The sequence below is a fragment of the Monodelphis domestica genome, chromosome 2 (genome assembly GCF_027887165.1).
Source record: "Monodelphis domestica isolate mMonDom1 chromosome 2, mMonDom1.pri, whole genome shotgun sequence".
Lineage (NCBI taxonomy): Eukaryota > Metazoa > Chordata > Mammalia > Didelphimorphia > Didelphidae > Monodelphis > Monodelphis domestica.
This window is the reverse complement of record NC_077228.1, coordinates 508020013-508040225: the sequence shown is the minus strand read 5'-3', so window position 1 is coordinate 508040225 and position 20213 is coordinate 508020013. Positions and strand designations below refer to the sequence as shown.

At 36.9% G+C, this 20213-nt stretch overlaps 1 protein-coding gene across 5 annotated transcripts in view; it reads right to left on the bottom strand.

Annotated features, from left to right (window-relative positions):
* The window catches only part of TAOK1 (TAO kinase 1), a 172734-nt gene that overhangs the window by 67434 nt on the left and 85087 nt on the right, over positions 1-20213 (bottom strand). For 4 of the 5 annotated variants that reach the window (XM_056819568.1, XM_056819567.1, XM_056819570.1 and 1 more), the window contains one exon: positions 5432-5658. In XM_056819568.1, the coding sequence (XP_056675546.1) occupies positions 5432-5563 (132 nt within the window). In that variant the 5' untranslated portion in view covers positions 5564-5658. Of the gene's footprint in view, positions 1-5431; positions 5659-11943; positions 12249-20213 lie in introns of those variants that run through there. The other variant, XM_056819569.1, reaches the window with a different exon arrangement.

Here is a 20213-nt window from a genome sequence, read left to right as displayed (position 1 = left end):
AGCTGGGTGAAGGAGGGAAGGGGAATAGAGTCAAAACTAGGAGAAGACCATCAGGATTTTGTCCCAGGGCTCTAATAAGGAAAAGATGAAACCCCCAAACCTAGGAGCAATGGCTGGAATTCTGTGGGGAACAAGTTTTTCTACATGATTGAATCGGCTTGTCAGATTTCTAACGGGCAGAGGAAGAAAACTGAAGACCTGAAGCTGAACGAGTTCTATAGTGTAATGAGTTCCTTGATGAAGGAGCTAGTAGTAAATAGTTCTAGTATCTTAGACATTTGGGAAGAGTATTAAGAATAAGAAGAAAAGATCTGGTTGTACACAGCACCTACTACTGACTATTTATTTATCTCAAAAAGGAAAATCTAGAACTAGGCAAGATAGAGGCAGTTATCAACAAGTATAAAATTCTGTCCATTTCTAAGTCAGTTATATTTCTACAGAATATTACAAAAAGTGATCAGGCAAGCAGACTTGGAGTTATTGTTCAGTTGTGCTCACCTCTTTACAGCACTGTTTGGGATTTTGTTGGCAAAGACTCTGAAACAGTTTGACTTTTCCTTCTGTAGCTCATATCAAAGACATCCCAGGTTACAGTTTTACAGTAGTCAACTGTATCATACTTCATTCAGAGTAGGCACTTGATATTTGCTAGTGATTAACATTTGTCAAATTGTTTCCACTGGAAAATGTGTTCTATAGTATACAGTAAGGAAAGGAAGGTAACCACACACTATACATGTATAGTACTCTAAAAATATCTAACATGTGAAAATTATGATTTGAAAATTTGAATGTCTAATCACAAGATTGCTTTCGTTACTAAACGCTCACAATGTTATTTAGCTTTATAAAAGAACTTATATACATTGTAAAAGAAAATAAGCATCATTGAGACAATTTTCCATGTGGACCTATCTGTAAAAAGCTTCAGAGAGGACTCAATGGATACTAATGCTACATGATTTTACCTGCTGGGGATCCAGGCTCACTCTTCCAGAGGAAAATGTGAGTAGGTAGGTAGGATTTCCTTAACTTAAAAAAATTTTTTTTCATACTAACATTCTATATTTTTAGAAAGAAAAATATGCTGACACTACTAGATACACATTTATTTCAATAACTCAGTAGGTAAATGTAAACTAAAGTTAGAATAAGTAGTACTTCTTTCAGTAGGATTATCAATATAAAATAGAGGTAATTTTAATAATCATCTTAGCCCAATGGTCTGCTATATTTGCTTTTCATGAAATGTTTCTTGGTTGAGTTAATATCGAAACTTTTTAAACACCTGAAACCAAAGTTTCAATTGAATTTAATTAGCTTTATTATCACATTGGCTTTAAGCTCTACTGATTATAACTTTGCTAAAGTTATTTACTATAATCCCTTACAGCTTCCTGCAAGTTCAGTAATGTCTATTTTTGTCTTTTTCCCCTCAAAAATAGTAACATTTCAAAATTTATAAAATTAACCTGAGGACAAGAGAAAATAATCTCCTTGTATTTAGGATTCTAATAGGAGGTAGGTTTTGGAGGGGCATTTAATAGAAGTTTGAATAAATTAAATAGCCTCTTCAAAATGATAATAATAATAATAATAATAGCTAAAGTCTATTAATATGACAGAAATGGGGGAAAATCTAGTGTATACCAGCTAGGTGGCATAGTAGATAAGAGTGCCAGACCTGTAGTCAGGAAGGCTTGAGGTCAAATCTAAACTCAGACATTTACAAGTTGTGTTGGGCAAGTTCACTCAAACTTGTTTGCCTCAGTTTCCTCATCTGTCAAATGAGCTAGAGAAGGAAATGGCAAACCACTTCACGGAGTGCCAAGAAAACCTCAAATGGAATCATGAAGAGTCAGACACAACTTAACCACAATATCAGATAAGTGAATGGGAGAGATACGGATATTGTTTATTACTACTACAGCATCAACTTGGATTTTTTTGATTGACCAAACATCATTTACTTTCTCTATAAGTTAGTCTTCATATTTCATTTTTTTTCCAGAGACTAGCTACACTGACAGAAAGCTTTGGAATGTAGGCATCTAGATATCACAGTAGACAAGAGTACTGGGATTGAAGTTAGGAAGCCCTGAGTTCAAGTTCAGTTTCAGATACTTACTAGCTATATACTCTAGGCAAGTCAAATAACAGCTATTTACCTCAGTTTCCTCAATTGTAAGATGGACAATAATAGCAACTATTACCTCATAGGGCTCTTCTGAGGATCAAATGAAGTAATGTTGGTAAAGCACAATGCTTAAGTAAGACATAGTAAGCATTTTAAATGTGTGTTCTCTTCTAATAGCCATAAAGGTCCCTTGATTTGGACATGTCACTTAACTTTTACTAGCCTATATGTCCTCACCTGTAAAATGAAGGAACTGAATATGCAGATTTCTAAAGTCCCCCTCAGCATTAGGAGCCTAACTATGGTTCTCTGGTAAATCCAAAAAATATCAAAAAGGTGAAGAAAAACCAAGAATAAATAAAATTTAGGCAAATAGGAAATGATCCAAGAAAACAAAACTGAGACAATAAATGTCACTCTCTGAAGCTAGGAAATACCTAATTCTTTTTTTGAGATGAATAGTCACCTCCCCCAAAAAAAGGGTCTATGTACATAGTGCCCCTTACTGGGAGGGGCATCTTTAGGTCACAGCATCAGCTCTTCCATTATACTCGGAAGGACAATAAAGATTGGCAACCTGTTTCAATTATCCCAAAGGTAAAAGAGGTAGAAATCCAGAGCATCAAGGCACCACCACTTCCTTTCTCTTATCTTCACTGCCCACATTTTATCAGCAAAGTTATTCAGAAAAATAGTACCATCTTTGGTATTTTTTTTCTGATTGTGGGGGTTTTTTCAGCTTGTCCTTTGTCAGAGCTCAGGACTAGTTAAATGGGCAGGACACATTTAATAACCAGCTGATCTGTGCTAAAGCAATGTTATCTGAAATACATCTTGTAAAGTCACTCTACTGAATTTTCATGAATAGACAAAGGGCTCTTAAAAACATAGATGTGATTTCATTTTTCATTTTAAACAAACAAAAAACTTATGAAAAAATCTTGAAGCAGAATGCAGAAACCAAATAGTGTAAAGGAAACAGGTCTAGGTCCTGGCTAGAAGAAAAGAGAAGGAAAGGAAAGGGAGAAGGGAAGAAAATTTAAGAATCTACTATATGTACCTAGTTCTGTGCCAAGCACTTAATAATCATTATCTCATTTGACCCTTACAATAACCTTGGAAGATAGGGGCTGTTATCCTTATTTTACAGCTGAGGAAACTGAGGTCCAATGAAGGAAGAGTCTTGGGGTAAAGGTTATTCATCTAGGGGACAATGGTTTAGTCCTTGGCTCTATTTACTTCCTGGCTGAGAAAGCCTATGCAAATCACTTCCCCTCTATCTGTCTCAGTTTCCTTATATGTAAAACGAGAGGACTGGACTTGGATGATCTTTGTGTATTCTTTGATGATATCTTGGTTAATGTTACAAATTTGACCCCAAAGAAGGTGAGCACAGTCTTTGTTTTACCTGACTCACACCATCACAAACTTCCTATTCTGGAGGGCAGCTGGATAGCTCAGTGGATTGAGAGCTAGGCCTAGAGATGGGAGGTCTTAGGTTCAAATCTGACCTCAGACACTTCCCAGCTGTGTGACCCTGGGCAAGTCACTTGACCCCCATTGCCTAGCCCATACCATTCTTCTGCCTTGGAACCCATACATAGTATTGATTCCAAGATGGAAGGTAAGGGTTTAAAATAAATAAACAAGCAAACAAACAAATAAATAAATGAACTCTCTATTCTGCACTGTCATCATATGTGCAAATAAATTTACACATTACGAAGAGATTATTTTAATTTTAATTCTGAGACAAACGGGGGGGTGGGGGGGGGTGGGGTGGGGGGAACGGGACGGGACTTTGACAATGATACCTGTTAACAGTGGCACTTGATTTCGCACTACCACAAAATAATACTAAGAAATGACTGAACTTTATTACTCTAACTTACTGGCCAGCATGAGCTCACTCTCCACTGATCCTGAATGCCCACCCCTCTTGACTAAGTAAACTTAAAGAGAGACAGTATTGCTGCAGTGCTCATCACACTGCAGTGGCCTCTATAATGAATCTTTTGAAACTTAAGACTGATAAACCTATGTTATACTATGCTAGTAGAATCTTCTGAGAATCCTGGGTGACTTCTCTAGCCCCAAATAAGGCATGAGAGAATAGGCCTTTAAGTGGAGAAAATACTCTTACTAGGAAATACAAATTATATGTTCACTATATAAGCTAATATATCTAAATTATTTTTTAAAAAAATACCCTCAGATGGCTCAGTGGATAGAAATGCCAGGTCTGGAGTCAGGAGGACCTAAGTCCAAGTCTGGCTCTCACACAATTCCTAGCTGTGTCCTAGAGTTGCTCTTGATAAGTCACTTAACCCTATTTGCCTAGTTATTGCCCTTCTGTCTTAGAGTTGCTACTAAGACAGAAAGTCAGAATTTTAAAAAATATATACATGTAGACTCTCTTCATTGGGCTTTCAAAAAAGTCTGTAAAATTCTTATGTATAGGCATGCTTTGCTTTATTGAGCTTTGCAGATACTGTGTTTTTTTGTTTTTTGTTTGTTTGTTTGTTTGTTTTTACAAACTAAGGGTTTGTGGCAATCCTGCAAACAAGTCTATCAGTGCCATATTTCCCGCAGCATCTCTGTGCCTCAATTGGTTGGTTCTCTCTCTCTCTCTCTCTCAATATTGAACAATATTACATAAAGCAATAGCAGGGTTTGAGAGGACTAACTCCAATTTTGAAAGTTCTATTGTGGGTAAAATGCTGTCAAACATTATCACATACTACAGAGAAATCTTTTATTCAATGTAGCACACTTCACTGTTATATTTTTTTGACAATTGCCACAGCTTCAACCATCTCTCTCATCAATCAGCAGCCATCAACAATGATAATGAGGTGAACCAGATGATGTGTAGCATTTTTAAGCAATAAACACTTTTTAAATTAAGGTATGCACATTTTTAAAGACATAATACTGCTGCATACTTATAGTGTAGGGTATAAACTTTTATATGCACCAGGAAACCAAAAAATTCGTTTGACTTGCTTTGTTGCGATACACATTTTATTGCAGTGGCCTAGAACTGAACTCACATTTCTGAGGTATGCCTGTATACATAAAATATTAAAAAAAGAAGAGAGAAGTCAAACCTTCTCCAGTCATTTGATGTATCTGTGTTCTCCCTCCCCAATCAGATTTCAAGTTTCCAGGGCAGGGAGCACTGTTCTGAATTTCCTTTATATTACCCTCATCATTTCATATCATGAATACTTTTTATTAAAGCACCTACTCAAAAAATGTGTTGTCTGATATGAAAACTTGGTTACTCACAAAATATACTGCTCCAAAGCTTCCATGACCTATCTCTCTTAGATCAGTGAAGAGCTTCTCTGGATCTTCTTTGAAAAAGAGCTCTGCAATTTCAGGGTCCTTCAGGCTGCCCGCTCGGCTAGTTGATGGCATCCTGCTGGGCAGTCAGCTATCTGACTATCTGGGTTTATAGTGCTGTCCCAATCCTTGGTTCATCTGTATAAGTGAAGTCACTTCTGCATGGACTACTGTAAGAGAAGAAAAAAAATTACATGATAAGGTATAAAGAAAGTTAATAACAACAACCATCTAAGACTTGCCCAACATTGGGTAAGTGCGCACACTTCTCATTTTTGAGATGAGGCTCATCCTGGGTATCAAAACCCCCAAAAGCCTTGGATACCAGGTACTTTTTAGTGTCCCCTTCTCCTTCAATTTTCCTTTTAGGATGCTTTATTTGTATATATATTCTAGCTCTTCCCACCACTCACCCTCTACTACCATCAAAAGAATATACCCTCCTTAAGAGGGGCTTTTTTGGAGAGGTAGGGGAAGTGGGGTGTCTACCTAGTATGGAGCTATGCACACAGAGAGCAGGTACCTCATAATGTTCACTGACTTGATCTGAAATGCATGATGATCTATTATTGAGATCACATAGAAGTTATATACTCCAAAAGTATAAACATTATTCCCCACAGAAATGCCATTACTGCACTACTCTCACAGAAACTAATCACAGAGCTCAAACCTTCTCTGATTCCACAGAGCAGAATGTTTCAAAAATAGACTATCCTCTGTTCACAAAACCCACAGCACATTTTTAATTCAAGAAACCATACTGTGCTTATACCCAAGAGTTATATAAATCTACAAAGTATGTAGTCAGAGGAATAGCAGTAGGTGAGAATGTAAAACTTGGTAGAATAACTGATAATTTGAGATTGAACTCAGATTTCCCTTAAAATAGGACCTAGATTAACCAAGTTCCAGTGGAAGAAGGGATATTTCTGAGCAGTCATTAGACAACTATCTTTCTCTCTGAAGGTTCAGGGTTTCAATTCCTTTAGCACAAATTACCTGATTACAAAAGAATTAGTAGCCATAAAATTACCTAAACTATTCTTAAATCCAACAACAGTGTCTATCAACTAACTTAAACAATGAAACTTGTCTAAATTGTCTATCAATAATCTTTTCTTTTTATGACTCAAAAGCATAACAAGAGTCTTGTTCTTTTCTCCTGCAAAAGAGGGGAGGAAAAGAGCCTAATCTGCTTTACCTAGATGTTTCATAATTTTCATTCCTTTAGCCAAGCCATTTAGTGTTCTAAGTAACTGGAAAAATTAAAAAACAAAACAAAACAACCAAAAACCCCTACCTTCTGTCTTGGAATCAATATTAAGTATTAGTTCCAAGGCAGAAGACTGGTAACGGTGGTAGGCAGTGGGAGGTTAAGTTATGTGCTTAGAGGAAACAAATAGCTAGGAAGTGTCTGAACCCAGGAGTTCCCATCTCTAGACCTGACACTCAATCCATAGCTACCTCCTTAACTGAAATAATTTTTACTTTTCATATATATATATATATTTTTTTCCCCCCATGGTATGGAAAGGGCCTAAATAAGAAATTTCACTGGTAGAAGAAATTCGGGAATGAGGAAATTTTCTCTAATCATGCAGGTTAGCACTTTCTCTACAACTTATAGTTTTAGAGAACTGCCTGGCCCACCCCAAGACTTGAATGACTTGCTCTGGGTCACAAAGGTATTATGTATAAAAGGCAGCACAAATGGTCCACTGCTGTATTGTCTATGTAAAAATGTTTTAAAAATCCTTCTCATTTTCCAAAATTAGCAGAAGTATAAAAAATTTATTTAATTAATATACTTAATAATATAATTAACTTCAGGTAAAATTAATTATATTACACATTAAATAAACTAATATGAATAATAATTTAATTAGTCTATTTTAAATATTGTGCTTACTTTTAAAATTCCTTGGCAATGTGGTACTATATATATGTGGTATCTATAAAATAACATGGTGTGTCAAAAAGAATGGGGAGTCAAGGAGGCCAGAAATATGGCCTAAACTCTTGTCATTGTGACCTTGGGCAAACTACTAAATCTCTTGGGATCTCAATTTCCTCAGTTATAAAATCAGGCCCACAAGTCTTCTGAAAGGCATCTGTACAAGTAGGTCATCAAATTCCCCCTCCTCCAGATGAAGAAACGGAAGCAAACTGAAAGTGGATAGATAATTGCCCAGTTATCATTCTGTGACTTTTTCTAAAGTGCTATTCTCAGAGATCTACCCACAACCTTCTGGCTTTTACCAAAAAAACTTAACTTTTTCTCTTCCTGTCTTTCTCTGGACAAGGTGTATATTGTATTATTATATGGATGGTTTAGGTTTCCATTAATTATGAGGCACAGATTGAAAAATCTGAGCAAACCTACCCAAGCTCAATTTTTATTACCATGATCTAGACTTACATTTGAGACATATTTCTAAGGACCTTAATGGGCAGAGCAAAAAAGTTACATATCATTTTTTTGACATTTTACTTGACTTTTTTCATATATGCACACAATCACCATCTTTTTTGGAGGGCAGCAGCATTATCAAAAAGCCTAGGCATTATTGCCACTAAATAGTGGCTACTTCATTCTAGCAGTTAATACAACCCACTATGTCACTCTGTTTTCTACTCCTAACTCCTCCCAACGGAAGACTCCCAAAGCAAAGCAGTCTAAATTAGCACTGCCAAGGATGCACTCAGGCTGAATATTGCCACATCAATAGTAAAACCAGGAGCTTGACAAAGGCACTTGAAGCTCGCTCATTTTAAACAGCTGCCACAATCCACTGTAGGAAAAGCATTACTGGGAGGGAGCTTTCAGGAAAAGGTTCACCAGAAACTCTATAACTATCCTTTCACATAAAAGAGAAGGGAGATGCACAACAGAAGAAAATTCTACACTATTACAGCCTAAAACCCTTTTAAAGTCCAAGTCTTGGCTAAAGAATGAAAGCATTTTAATCAGATGTGGAAAGCATTTAGATTATGGCAATGCAAACTTCTTTATAAGCAATACAAGCTTCACATACTTAATATGTAGTGAGCCAAAAGTCATTAGTTAAATATAATATTACTTTGTTCTAAAAGAGAATGAGAAAGGGAGAATTAATCCCACTAAGAAGCATTAAAGAAACATCACAGTTAAAAGTAGACATTTTAAGCCTATGCCGAATTTCATTTGTGGCAAAAAATAGGAAGAGGCAACACTAAAGTACATTTTTAAAAATTAGGTGAAATATGGGTTGTTTTTTCACATTTTACTGTATTTCACATTTTAAAAACTAGCTTAAACAAGGGAGAAGGAAGAGAACAATTTTCTTTCATTTCAAATAAAAATTATTAATGAATAAATGGTTTTTTAACTTAAAAAAAAGGCAACTGTTTCACATTTACAACATGAGTCCCAACAATGGACAATAGCATCAGTCAAATGCAATTGAAAGGAGATGGGGGAAGGGAACTGATAATCAGAGTGCACTCAGTATGACCAGAGGAATGCTTCTTGGATCAGCGGTAATGATGTCATGTTGTTCATCTTTTAAGAAGCATCAAATTCTTACAAAAAGGACATTGTTGTTCAAAAGCAACTGCTTCAATCCCACAATGCCCCATTGCCTACATCTGTTAATCAGACAGTCTAGGCTTGGAATCAGCCATGATCACAAATCAGAATATCCTTGAAAGGGAAAAAAAATCATTCACCCCCAAAGATATAGTTGTCCTCCATTTTCCTACTTAGTATATATATGCCCTTGATATTGGACCAGGAAGCTATGTTTTTTACAAATACAGAAACGCATGTCTATCCAGCTTGCCAACAAGCATTAATAATATAAGTTACTGCTTTGATTCACTGAATTTCAAATGACAAAGGAGTTAATTCCCACCACCAAAAATAAAAGACCCCGACGAGCTAATTCATCATAATTTTTAAAGTATTAAATAATTCTTCTCAAATACAATTTGTATTTAATGTATGTACAAATACAAACATCCTATCTGAGAATATCACTTGTATTAAACAATTAAATACTGCATACTAATCATACTAATCTCGGCTTCCAACGCCGAGAGAGTGGGACTGTCTCTGTGCATCGACTTTTCCACTTAAATCTTCATGCACAAGTGTCTTTGTGCACAAAAACACACAAAGACAATAGTTATCCTCGGTTACCGAGAGACTACGACGACGACGACGACAAGGACTACTACTACTACTACTACTACTACTACTACTACTACTACTACTACTACTACTAATCAGTGAAGAGTTACCCTGAACTTCTCACTGGCATTCATCTCACATATCCAATCAATTGCCAAATCTTGTCATTTCTATTTCCACAATATTTCTGACTATTGCTATGTCTCTCTTCACACTGGTCCATTCTAGTTCGGGCCTTCATTGTCTTTTACCTAGGCTATTCCAACAACATCCTAATTGGTTCCCTCTCTAATCCATCTCACTCCCAGAAACTACTATATCAATCACAGGTCTGTATGCATGAAGAATCTACTATATCAATCACAGGTCTGTATGCATGACTGAATTTCAATCAGATATCTGACTAAATTTTCCAGTTTTCACTAAAGATATTTGGTATCATTTCAATACCTCAAATCAGAGAATTCTGCCAAGTGTGTGAATCAGTATATAGTAATTAATGAATCCATATTGAGAGAAACGTAACTACCAAACCCACGCTTTGGACCTGGAATTTTACTGACTTTTAAGTTGTACCCTCATGATATCAAATATGCATGTGTATATATATATAAAGGGCTGGTTCTGTACCTCTGACTTCATCAGTAAAGGAAACATATACTAAATATATATAAATATATATATATATATTGTTATTGTTATTTATAATTAGTATATAAGCAAACTAATGTTGTTCTCAAGATTGGCAATGAAAAGTGATATCAAGGGCCTGACATTTCCCTGATGTACCACTGCATGAAATCTATCAAACTGGGAAATTCAGTTAATCTGGTATGGATAGGGAGTGAGCTTGTGATTTCAACCATACTGGGATTGGAAGACACTCTGACTAACAAATGCTGGATGACATCTTCCTGCAACTTCCAGCCTTACGAGAGTTGCCTGGGCACAGTGAGGTGGAGGAACTTGTCCAGTCAGTTCATGTCAAAAGCAGGACTTGGGGCTTCCAGAAATCTGAGGATGGCTCTCTCTATTCAATATGCCACGATGTCTCTGGTGTATAAATTACTATCTTAAGTGAAATGAAAAATTCATTAAAACATCTAGTAACAGTTAAAAGCCCAAAGAAAATTTAGAGAAAGACTCCTATCTCTTCAGCAAGGCCTTTACTAAGTTTCAGCCATCAAAGGGGAGACACTAAAAATTGAATGAGAAAACTGCCTGGTATCATGAGAACACAACATAAAAGAAGTAAAACTCCTGGAATCAAGTCATAGATTTGAAAGGGATGTTCTCTAATTTGTGCCACAATTTCTAGCTTAACCTCAAATCAGCTAAGCAACTAATGGTTTTTTTCCTAAATCTAGCCGATATCAAATCTAGACAGAATACTGTTGTCAGCTTTGCTATTTGGCCTCTCCTGAGATGGGGGTCAATTAGGCATCATTATATTTGAAGCATGATCTGTTATGGTAGCCTCTCTTTATACAAGTCATTATATCTTTCTTTGACCTTGCTTTCTGTTCCTGAATATTAATTCACACATTTGGTGCATTAGGCCTGTCTAGCTAGAGTCTCCCTCCTCTACTCTTTTTAGCAACATCAGCTAGGCTTTGGTATGTTAACCAATTTCTTTAAAGAGCACACAGATTTCCTGGTTCTTTTGACTTTTTAATCTACTTTTTTTAGTTATCTGAATAAAGTAACTTAATTTTCTGAATTAAACAAGCAAAACTTTTTCTAGATCAAACATTTGGTGAAGACATTGCCTTCTTTATCTCAGAAGGCATTCTTTATGCTGCATTGTTTTCTTACCAAATAGTGCAATAACATATATATGTGTTTGTATACAGAAATATATATGAAGAGATGTACACAACTAGCAAGGTAAACATAAAAAATGCAAATGTCTCCATAACCAATTTTTAAAAGTGAAATTATTTTCCAAATTAAATTAAAAAATGGAAGGAAAACTATGACAAATCTGGACAGCATAACTAAAAAGCAGACATCATCTTGCTGAGAAAGGTCTGAATAGTGAATTTTTCTCTAATGATTTCTCTAATAACAATGTATGGCTGTGAGAGCTAAAATATAAGGAAAGCTGAGCACTACAGAATCAATGCTTTTGAACTGTCATGCTGGAGAAGACTTTTGAAAGACCCTTGGACAACAAGGAGATCAAATCAGTCAATATGTAAAGAAATTAATTAAAATGGAAGTCAAATACTGAAGCTGAAGCTTAAATACTTTAGCCACATAATGAGAAGCCAGGACTCACTGGAAATTCCCTGATGTTGGGTAAGATTGAAGGCAAAAGGAGCTATAAAGGATGAGATGGAGAAACAATGAACATGAACTTGGACAGACTTGGGAGAGATGGTAGAGGGTAGAAGGGCCTGGCATGCTAGGGCCCATGAGGTCACAATGAGTCAGAGATGAAACAATAACAACAACAACAGAATGCCAGGGCTGGAAGAAAACTTATACAGATACTATCTGGGCCACACACACCATTTTAGGAGAAGAAACTGAGGCTCAGAGAGGCACCAGATCAAACCCAACTAATGAGAAGCAAAGCAGGGATCAGAAAAGGCCTCCAATTCTCAACTAGAGCTTTAACCATCATCTCACATTGCTTCCTTCATAAAGGAGACAAATATATCATATGCCCAACATATGATATACATACCACTAAAGAAAATCCTATATATGTAACTGACCTAGAGTTGAAACAAGAATTAAACACTTGTTTGTCTTTGAATAAAATTCCCCATAACAAGCAAAGACATTTAAAAATAAGGCTTAAAAAAAAAGTTTAGCACGGGACAAGAGCTAAAAAACACATTTCTCCCTCTTCTTTAGAGGTAGGAGACTATGGGTGTGGTACAGATACTACTGACACGTTGGTTGGTTTTGCTGAACTGCTCTTTTCCTTTTTTCTTTGTTATGAAGGATAGGGGAGGGGAGAATATATTTATTCAGAAATATCTCAGTGATGAAAAAAAGAAACACCTCCAATAAAAATTAGGTGAAGAATTTGAGTATTTAAGTCAGAAGCTTGGAGTCTCAATTTGTTCTTTTTATTTGCTATCTCCTTTCTGCTAAGCTCCTTCTCCAGAGAGGAAAAGAAAGCTATCATCAAGGAAGGCTCCCAACAATAATAGGAACAAGGAACGTAAAGGGAGGATGGGGAAAAGCAGTGAAATTTCCCAGACTAACTAAGTGTTGCTCTTTAACTAGTGCAATCCAACAAGTGCCTACTATGTGTAGAAGATTGGGCACAGGCTATGCTCTCAGTAAGCTATAATCTAATGACGAAATGACATGGACAAAGTACATGAATGAGTCTACTTAAACTCAAGCTGTTCCCAATGATGCCCTGCTCTTACTTTCTCTATTTTCTGTTGAAGATTGTACCACTATCCTCCTAACCTGGTATCAACCTCACCCACAAATCCAGGTCACATGAATAGGACATCCCCATCTCTCCCCTTCTCACAATCCTAGATGAAACCTCATTACCTCTCACCTAATTTCCCCTATTCTCAATCTCTCCAAGGCATTCTCCTCATAGCTGCCAAACTGATATTCTGAAAACACAAGCCTGCCCACTGACCAAGCTCCAGTGTCTTTAGTGGCTCTCTAGTGTTCAGGAGAAAAAAGAAACTCTTTTGTTTAACATTTAAAGCCCTTAACAATCTGGCACCAGGCTACTGCCCAAAACTATTTCCAGCTACTCTCCCTCATTCAGTCTATATCCAGTCAAAGTGACCTCTCTGTATCCATCCCTTGCTCCCCTTGCCCAACAAAAAGAAAACACTTTCTCTTACCTCCATGCCATTGCCAAGACTAGCCCCTATGCCCACAATGCTCTCCTTCCTCACACAGACTTCATGAAATACTGCCCCCCCCCCCCCTTCGAGGTAAGTCTTCCAGACAAGGCCTTTCCTGAATCCTCCCCTCACTATACCCTACCAGATTGTGTTGGACAACTCTCCAAGACACTAAGTGGCAGAACAGCTGATGAACTCCACTGATAGAGGGATCACCCCAATGATATCACAGACAGGATACTACTTTATAGTTGCTTGTGCACAGATAGTCCGATATAGTGAAAAAAAAGCACTGTCTTCAAGTCAGAGAAATTTAAATCCCAACTCTTTCTGATTCTTTCAGCCTTACTTTCTTCATTTTTAAAACAATGGGGCAATAATTAATGGCCTTTAAGGTCCTTTGCCTCTGATCCTCATCTGTATTGTCATGTAACTCCTTGCTCTTTAGCAGTTCCTTGAAGGCCAGCAAATAGCCTTTTTTTTTTAGAGGGACAAAAAGGAGAAAAGAAAGGATCAAAGCTGGACCTTTGCTTGAAGTGAATGAGATGGGATAACAAGAAAGAAAGCAAAGATCCTCAATTCTATTTTGTTGTGACCTAACAGGGAACTGGAATCCAAAGGGACTAAGAGGGCACATAAGGGTGCCCCTAAAGAAATCCAACTTACCTCCAAGTTGTGATTGCTGAGCCACTGACAATAATATATATAGAAAATCAAAAACTAGGCAAGAGGACACAGGGTTGGAGAAATGCAAATATCCCAATTTTTTTTTAAATGGAAGAGAACATTGTCTACAACTACAGGACAATTACTGAAATTGACTTCAATTTTGTAGAACAGATCATTAAAGAGATGACTGGTAAACATCCAAAAAGGGAAACAGTGATTACAATGAGCCAGTATGACTTCATCAAGAACAGGTCATGCCAGAATAACCTCATTTTCTTTTCTTACATTAAACTAGATGAAAGGAATGCTATGGATATAGTTTATCTAGATTTTAGCAAAATTATTGATAAAGTGCCTCATACTATTTTCTAGAATATGGAGAGATATTAATTAGTTGCTAATATCATCAGATGAATTTATAGTGGTTAAATGGCAGTCATGTAAGTCATCATTAATTGCTCAATGTCAAGGTGGCAATTAGTCTTCTGTGAAGTACGAAGTGATCTTGTGCTTTACTATGTCCTTTTTAACATCATCAAGGATCTGGATAAAGGCTCAAATGGTTTTAGTACAATGAACAAATCTGCAGCACCACAATAGTGGGATGGATAGCTAACACAGTAGATGATGAATTCAACAGGCAAGATCTTTAATTAATTAATTTAATTAATTCAACAGGCAAGATCTTTAAGAGGTTTAATTATTGGACTGCATCTAATAAGATGAAATTCCATAGGGGTAAATATAAAGTAGTGCACTCAATCCACTTCACAAGTGTAAGATGAAGAAACATGGAAAGGTAACTACTGTTCTGAAAAGAATATAGAGGTTTTAGTGGCCTAATAATAATCGTTGTTCAGTCATTTTTCAGTCTGACTCTTCGATCTGACTCAGTCTCTCCCATTTGGAGTTTTCTTGGCAAAAATACTGAAATGGCTTGCCATTTCCTTTTCCAGCTGATTTGATAGATGAGGAAACAGAGACAAACAGGGTTAAATGACTTGCCCAGAGTCACACAGTAAATGTCTACGGCCAGATTTGAACTTGGCAAAATGAGTCTTCCTGACTCCAGGCCCAGCATTCTAGTCACTGCACCACCTAGCATTTTCTACTACCTATTATGGGTCAAGTACTTTACAAATATTATCACTTTTTATCTTTACAACAACCCTAGGAGGTAGATGCTCTTATTATCCTCATTTCCCCATTTTATAGATGAAAAAATTGAGTAAGATAGAGGTTAAGTTACTTGCTCAGGGTTACACAACTAACAAGTGTCTGAGGCCTTACTTGAACCTAGGTCTTCCTAACTCCAAGACCCACTCTCTATTGATTGTGCCATTTAGTTGTCCCAAACACTATGCAATCAAGTCAGCAATGTCACCCAAAAAAGCTTATCTTGAGCTGAATTATGAGAGGTATAGCCTCCCAGAAATAAAATGATAATCCTACTGTATTCTGCCTGTTTCAGTCCTCAGTATCATAGTTTAAGAATGTCATTGCTAGGCTGGCCAACCAAGGTGGTGAAGGACCTTGAGTTCATATCGAAAGGTTCAGCTAAAGGAAATGGACAGGTTTAATGTGAAAAACAACAGACTGGAGGGTGGGTGGAACACAAATACTCTTCTTCTAATCTACTCAACATACTGTCTTTTTTATGTTTTTGGGTACCTGTGAAATATTCAGGGTGTCTCCTTACCAGTCCATTTCCTTTTCCAATCATACATTTCCTGTATGACAGCCTTAACTTGCAATTTTAGGATCTAACCAAAGTAGTACTTGGCATGCCCAAAACAAGCAACAACAAATGCCCCTCAAATCAACTTAGTGATTTCTGCTGTGAAAATAATACAAGAAGAAATTAAGACAAAATTGAGTAGGGGAGGAAATTAGTTACTATAGTAGCTTCTATTTGCTAGGAATGAGTATATGTACTAAACTTTATGCCCTCTAAATTACAGTCCTTAGCCACAAAGATTCCAGTCACTCTGCTCTATCCTTTGCTAGATATACCTTCAAAGAAAATCTAATGTAATCTTTATTTTACCACTATGTTTTTCTCCCATTGATTTTCCAGAGACTGGTATTCCAACATTCATAACCATTTAGCATTGATGGAAGAATATTTTCATTTTTGCTTCAAACCCAGTGGTCAATTTAGAGGTGATATGTCATAGTTAGCTAGGTTGATCCTCAGCTAGAAGATTCAATATCAAAGGTATGACTTTCCCCTTCAAATTCCAAAATAAAGAGGTTGAATTATATTAAAGAATTTAAATAAAGAATTTCATCCTTCCTAGTCTGTTTTTTGTCAAGTTGCTTATTGCTGCTTTAAAAATAAAAAGCATTCAAATCTGGCCTCAGACACTTCCCAGCTGTGTGACCCTGGGCAAGTCACTTGACCCCCATTGCCTACCCTTACCACTCTTCTGCCTTAGAGCCAATACACAGTATTGACTCCAAGACGGAAGGTAAGGGTTTAAAAAAAAAAATAAAAAGCAATGTTGATGGGCTTGATTTTTATTAAATTCAACAAACATTTATACTGTACCTATATGTGGATACTTGGGAAAGGAGAAGGGGGAGAAGTAGAGGCAGTAATAATATGCATATAAATAAATCTAATACAAGTTAAGGTGTGATGAAGGGCAAAATGCCCTAGGAAAAGCTGAGTAAGGAGAGAACATTCAGCTGGGGAGGAATAGGGAAGGTATACAGGAGAGATATCAAATGAGCTAAGACCTGAAGTAAGAAATTCTGAAAAACAGAGATAAGGAAGGAATACTCCAGTCATTCTGAAAAACTTGAATGAATACAGGAGAAGGAGGAAATAAATACGCATGCCTACATGAAGAGACAGCTAGGGGTGCAGTGATCCAAAAAGAATAGGTGATGAGAAATAACAGGAAGTAAGGCTGGGAATGTCAGCTGGAATTCCTAAGTGCCAACTGAAGGAGCTTTTGTTTTATTAATCCTAGCAGTAGTAAAGAGCCATGAAGGATGTTTGAGTGCTAAATCTCTAATAAATTAGCAAATGCAAATTAAAACTACTCTGAGGTGCTACCTCATACCCATCAGATTGTCCAAGATAACAAAAATGAAAATGACAAATGTTGAAGGGGCTATGTAAAAATGGGTACACTAATAATACACTGTAGTTCAGGGGTCCCCAAACTTTTTACACAGGGGGCCAATTCACCTCAAACCATTGGAGGGCCAGACTATTAAAAAAAAAAACTATGAACAAATCTGTATTTCACTGTCTGGGATAGCAGAGGCTGCAGCACTGGCTGTGATGGGCCTGTCACACCTTGCACAGGTCCATCACCACCACCACTATACCAGGAAGCAGTATACACATTGCGGAGTCCCTTCCCTCAGATTGCCACTCACCATGCTGATGTCTTCCATTGTGCAGCCACATAATCCTTTGCACAGTGCCTCTTTCAGTTACTCTCAGAACAAGGCACCACACAAAGGATTATGTCACCGGAAGTAGTACTGTGCCTTCGGTGCACAGGCTAAGACCACCAAGAATCTCAACAGAACTCACTCTGAAGGGAGGGCCCCACCAAAGTGCCAACAAGCAGAAAGGGTCTCCCTCACCCAAGAACCAAGGAAGGAATCACTCCACTCACCACCACAAGCTGACACAGGATCCAGGGAAAGAGTCTCCTCTTCCAGTCCAGCTCACCAATGCAAAGAGAATGACTGAATTCTTGAGCTGGCCTTTTCGAAGCAGTTTTTTTGAGGTCACTTCCTGTCACTTCCCCACTTTATGGGAACCACTTGTAGTCTTTCAATTTGCCTAGCACTGCCCAGGGAGTGGGCAGTGGCTTCTGGAGTTGTCACCCACTCTAGCAAGTGACTTGTGAACTCTCAAACTTAGTGACTGGGAAGGTACTAAGTAGGGGTACTTAAGTTTTTGACCTATTAACTTAAAAGTTGCTGATTGATAGGCAAAGGGAGTTTGATTGACTCTTCACAATATGCAGATTTAGGAAGGACAAATTGGGTTAGTAAATGAATTGTTTCAATCCCATTCTCTGACTATTTGGATAAATACCTTATTTTTATGCTATGTTATGTTATGGCTCTGGATGAGGAAATGGCAAACCATTTTCCAGGATCTGTACCAAGAAAACCCCAAATGAGGTCATGACTAAAAGTGACTGAACCTATAGAAAGTCAGACACTTTTCCATATTTCCAATGAAAGATAAAACTAACTGCCTGGCTACTAAGTAGCTAGATGTCATAGTGGCCCTGAAGTCAAGAAGACCTCAGTTCAAATCTGGATTCAGTTGCTTATTAACTATGTGACCCTGGAAAGTCAGTCTCTGGATGCTTCAGTTTCCACTTCTGTAAAATAAGGATAATAACAGCACTTGCCTCCCAGAGTGGTTGTGCAGATCAAATGAGATATTTGTCAAACACTATATGCAAACCTCAAGAGATATAGAAATGTTTATTATTGTTGTTGTTATTGGGAAAACCCGAGTTCAAATCCAGCTTCAGACACTTACTGGCAACACAACCCTTAACCTGTTTGCCTCCGCTTCTTCATTTGTAAAACAGGGATAATGACAGCATCTACCTCAAAGAGTTAAAGAGCATCAAACCAGATATTTGTAAAGTGCTTAGCACAGTACCTGGCACCTAGTAGGTGCTAAATAAATGCTTGTTCCTCCTCTTTATTATCATGATGATTTAAATTATTACTGGCTGCTCCCAATCCTTGCTTCCACTCTACCACCCTCGCCTTCATGCATGCAAACTTTGGCTTTTATTACATTATGCCTCAATATGAGAGTATATTGCACTCTAACAGCAGTTCTCAAGCTTTTTCATCTCAGGATCCATTCACACTCTTAAAAATTATTGTATTCCCACCCCCACCACACCCCCTTAGAGCTTTATTTTTATATGGATTATATCTAATGATGTTTACTATGTTATATATTAAAGCTGATAAAATGTTAAAGCATTTATTAATTCATTAAAAGAACAATAAACCAATTATGTTAATGTAAATATAATTTTTATTACAATTTCCAAAAGAAAAAAATTTGAGCAAAAAGTGGCATTGTCTAATATATTTCCACAAATCTAATGTCCAACATAATAGACATAAAAGAGCTTTGGATCATACTTTGAGAACCACTGAATCATACAATAAACAGTAAGATATGCCCATTTAAAGAATTTTAAAATACACAGGCATCTAAACACTGTTGTTTACACCTTTAATAATATCACATGGCATCTGTTTTTTCTGATTAATTATATAGCAACATAAACCTAATTAGCACTATAACTATTTCAGGGTTATTTCTGAAAGTCACAGACTCTAAAAACTATTTGAGAGGAAATTAATAAGGTTATCCTGGAACTGGGTACTGTGCATTCACTAAATAAAAACAAAACACTTAGGTCTATTTTATTTAAAGATACAGCTCAGCATAGATACTAGGTTCTCTTGGCTCTATCCTACCCTACTGTGCCTCAGCTGCCTTCTCACACTGAAACTTTCCTCAAAGCTTGCAACCTCTTTTCCCAATGGACAACTGGAGAGAAATCAGGAGGAGGAGTTCCATTTGGGGGAATACTCACCGGCTCAACTCTATCCTTCATTCCTCTTCTGGCTTTGCTTCTAATTCTCTCAACTTTGCCAGTATGCCAGCCCTTCCTCCCCTTTGGGTTCCTTTACACATTGTCTTTCCCATTTAGAATGTCAACTTCTTGAAGGCAGGGTTTTTGTTTTGTTTTGTTTTCATTTGTATTTCCAAAGTTAAACTCAGTGCCTAGCACATGATAAGCCCTTAATAAGTATTTGTTGACTGACTCATACAAGTTTCTAAATGTATAGCACCATTACTGCAGCACATGAAAATATCTTTTAGGCTTATTTTTCACTTTTGTTTAAATACAAAGAAAATGAACCTATAATTCACCAATATCAACTTCAAAAATATCTAAAGTTTTACTGATCTGTATCACATGCTTATACAAAAGCTCCTTTTGATTTAAGGTGTATGTTACTATAC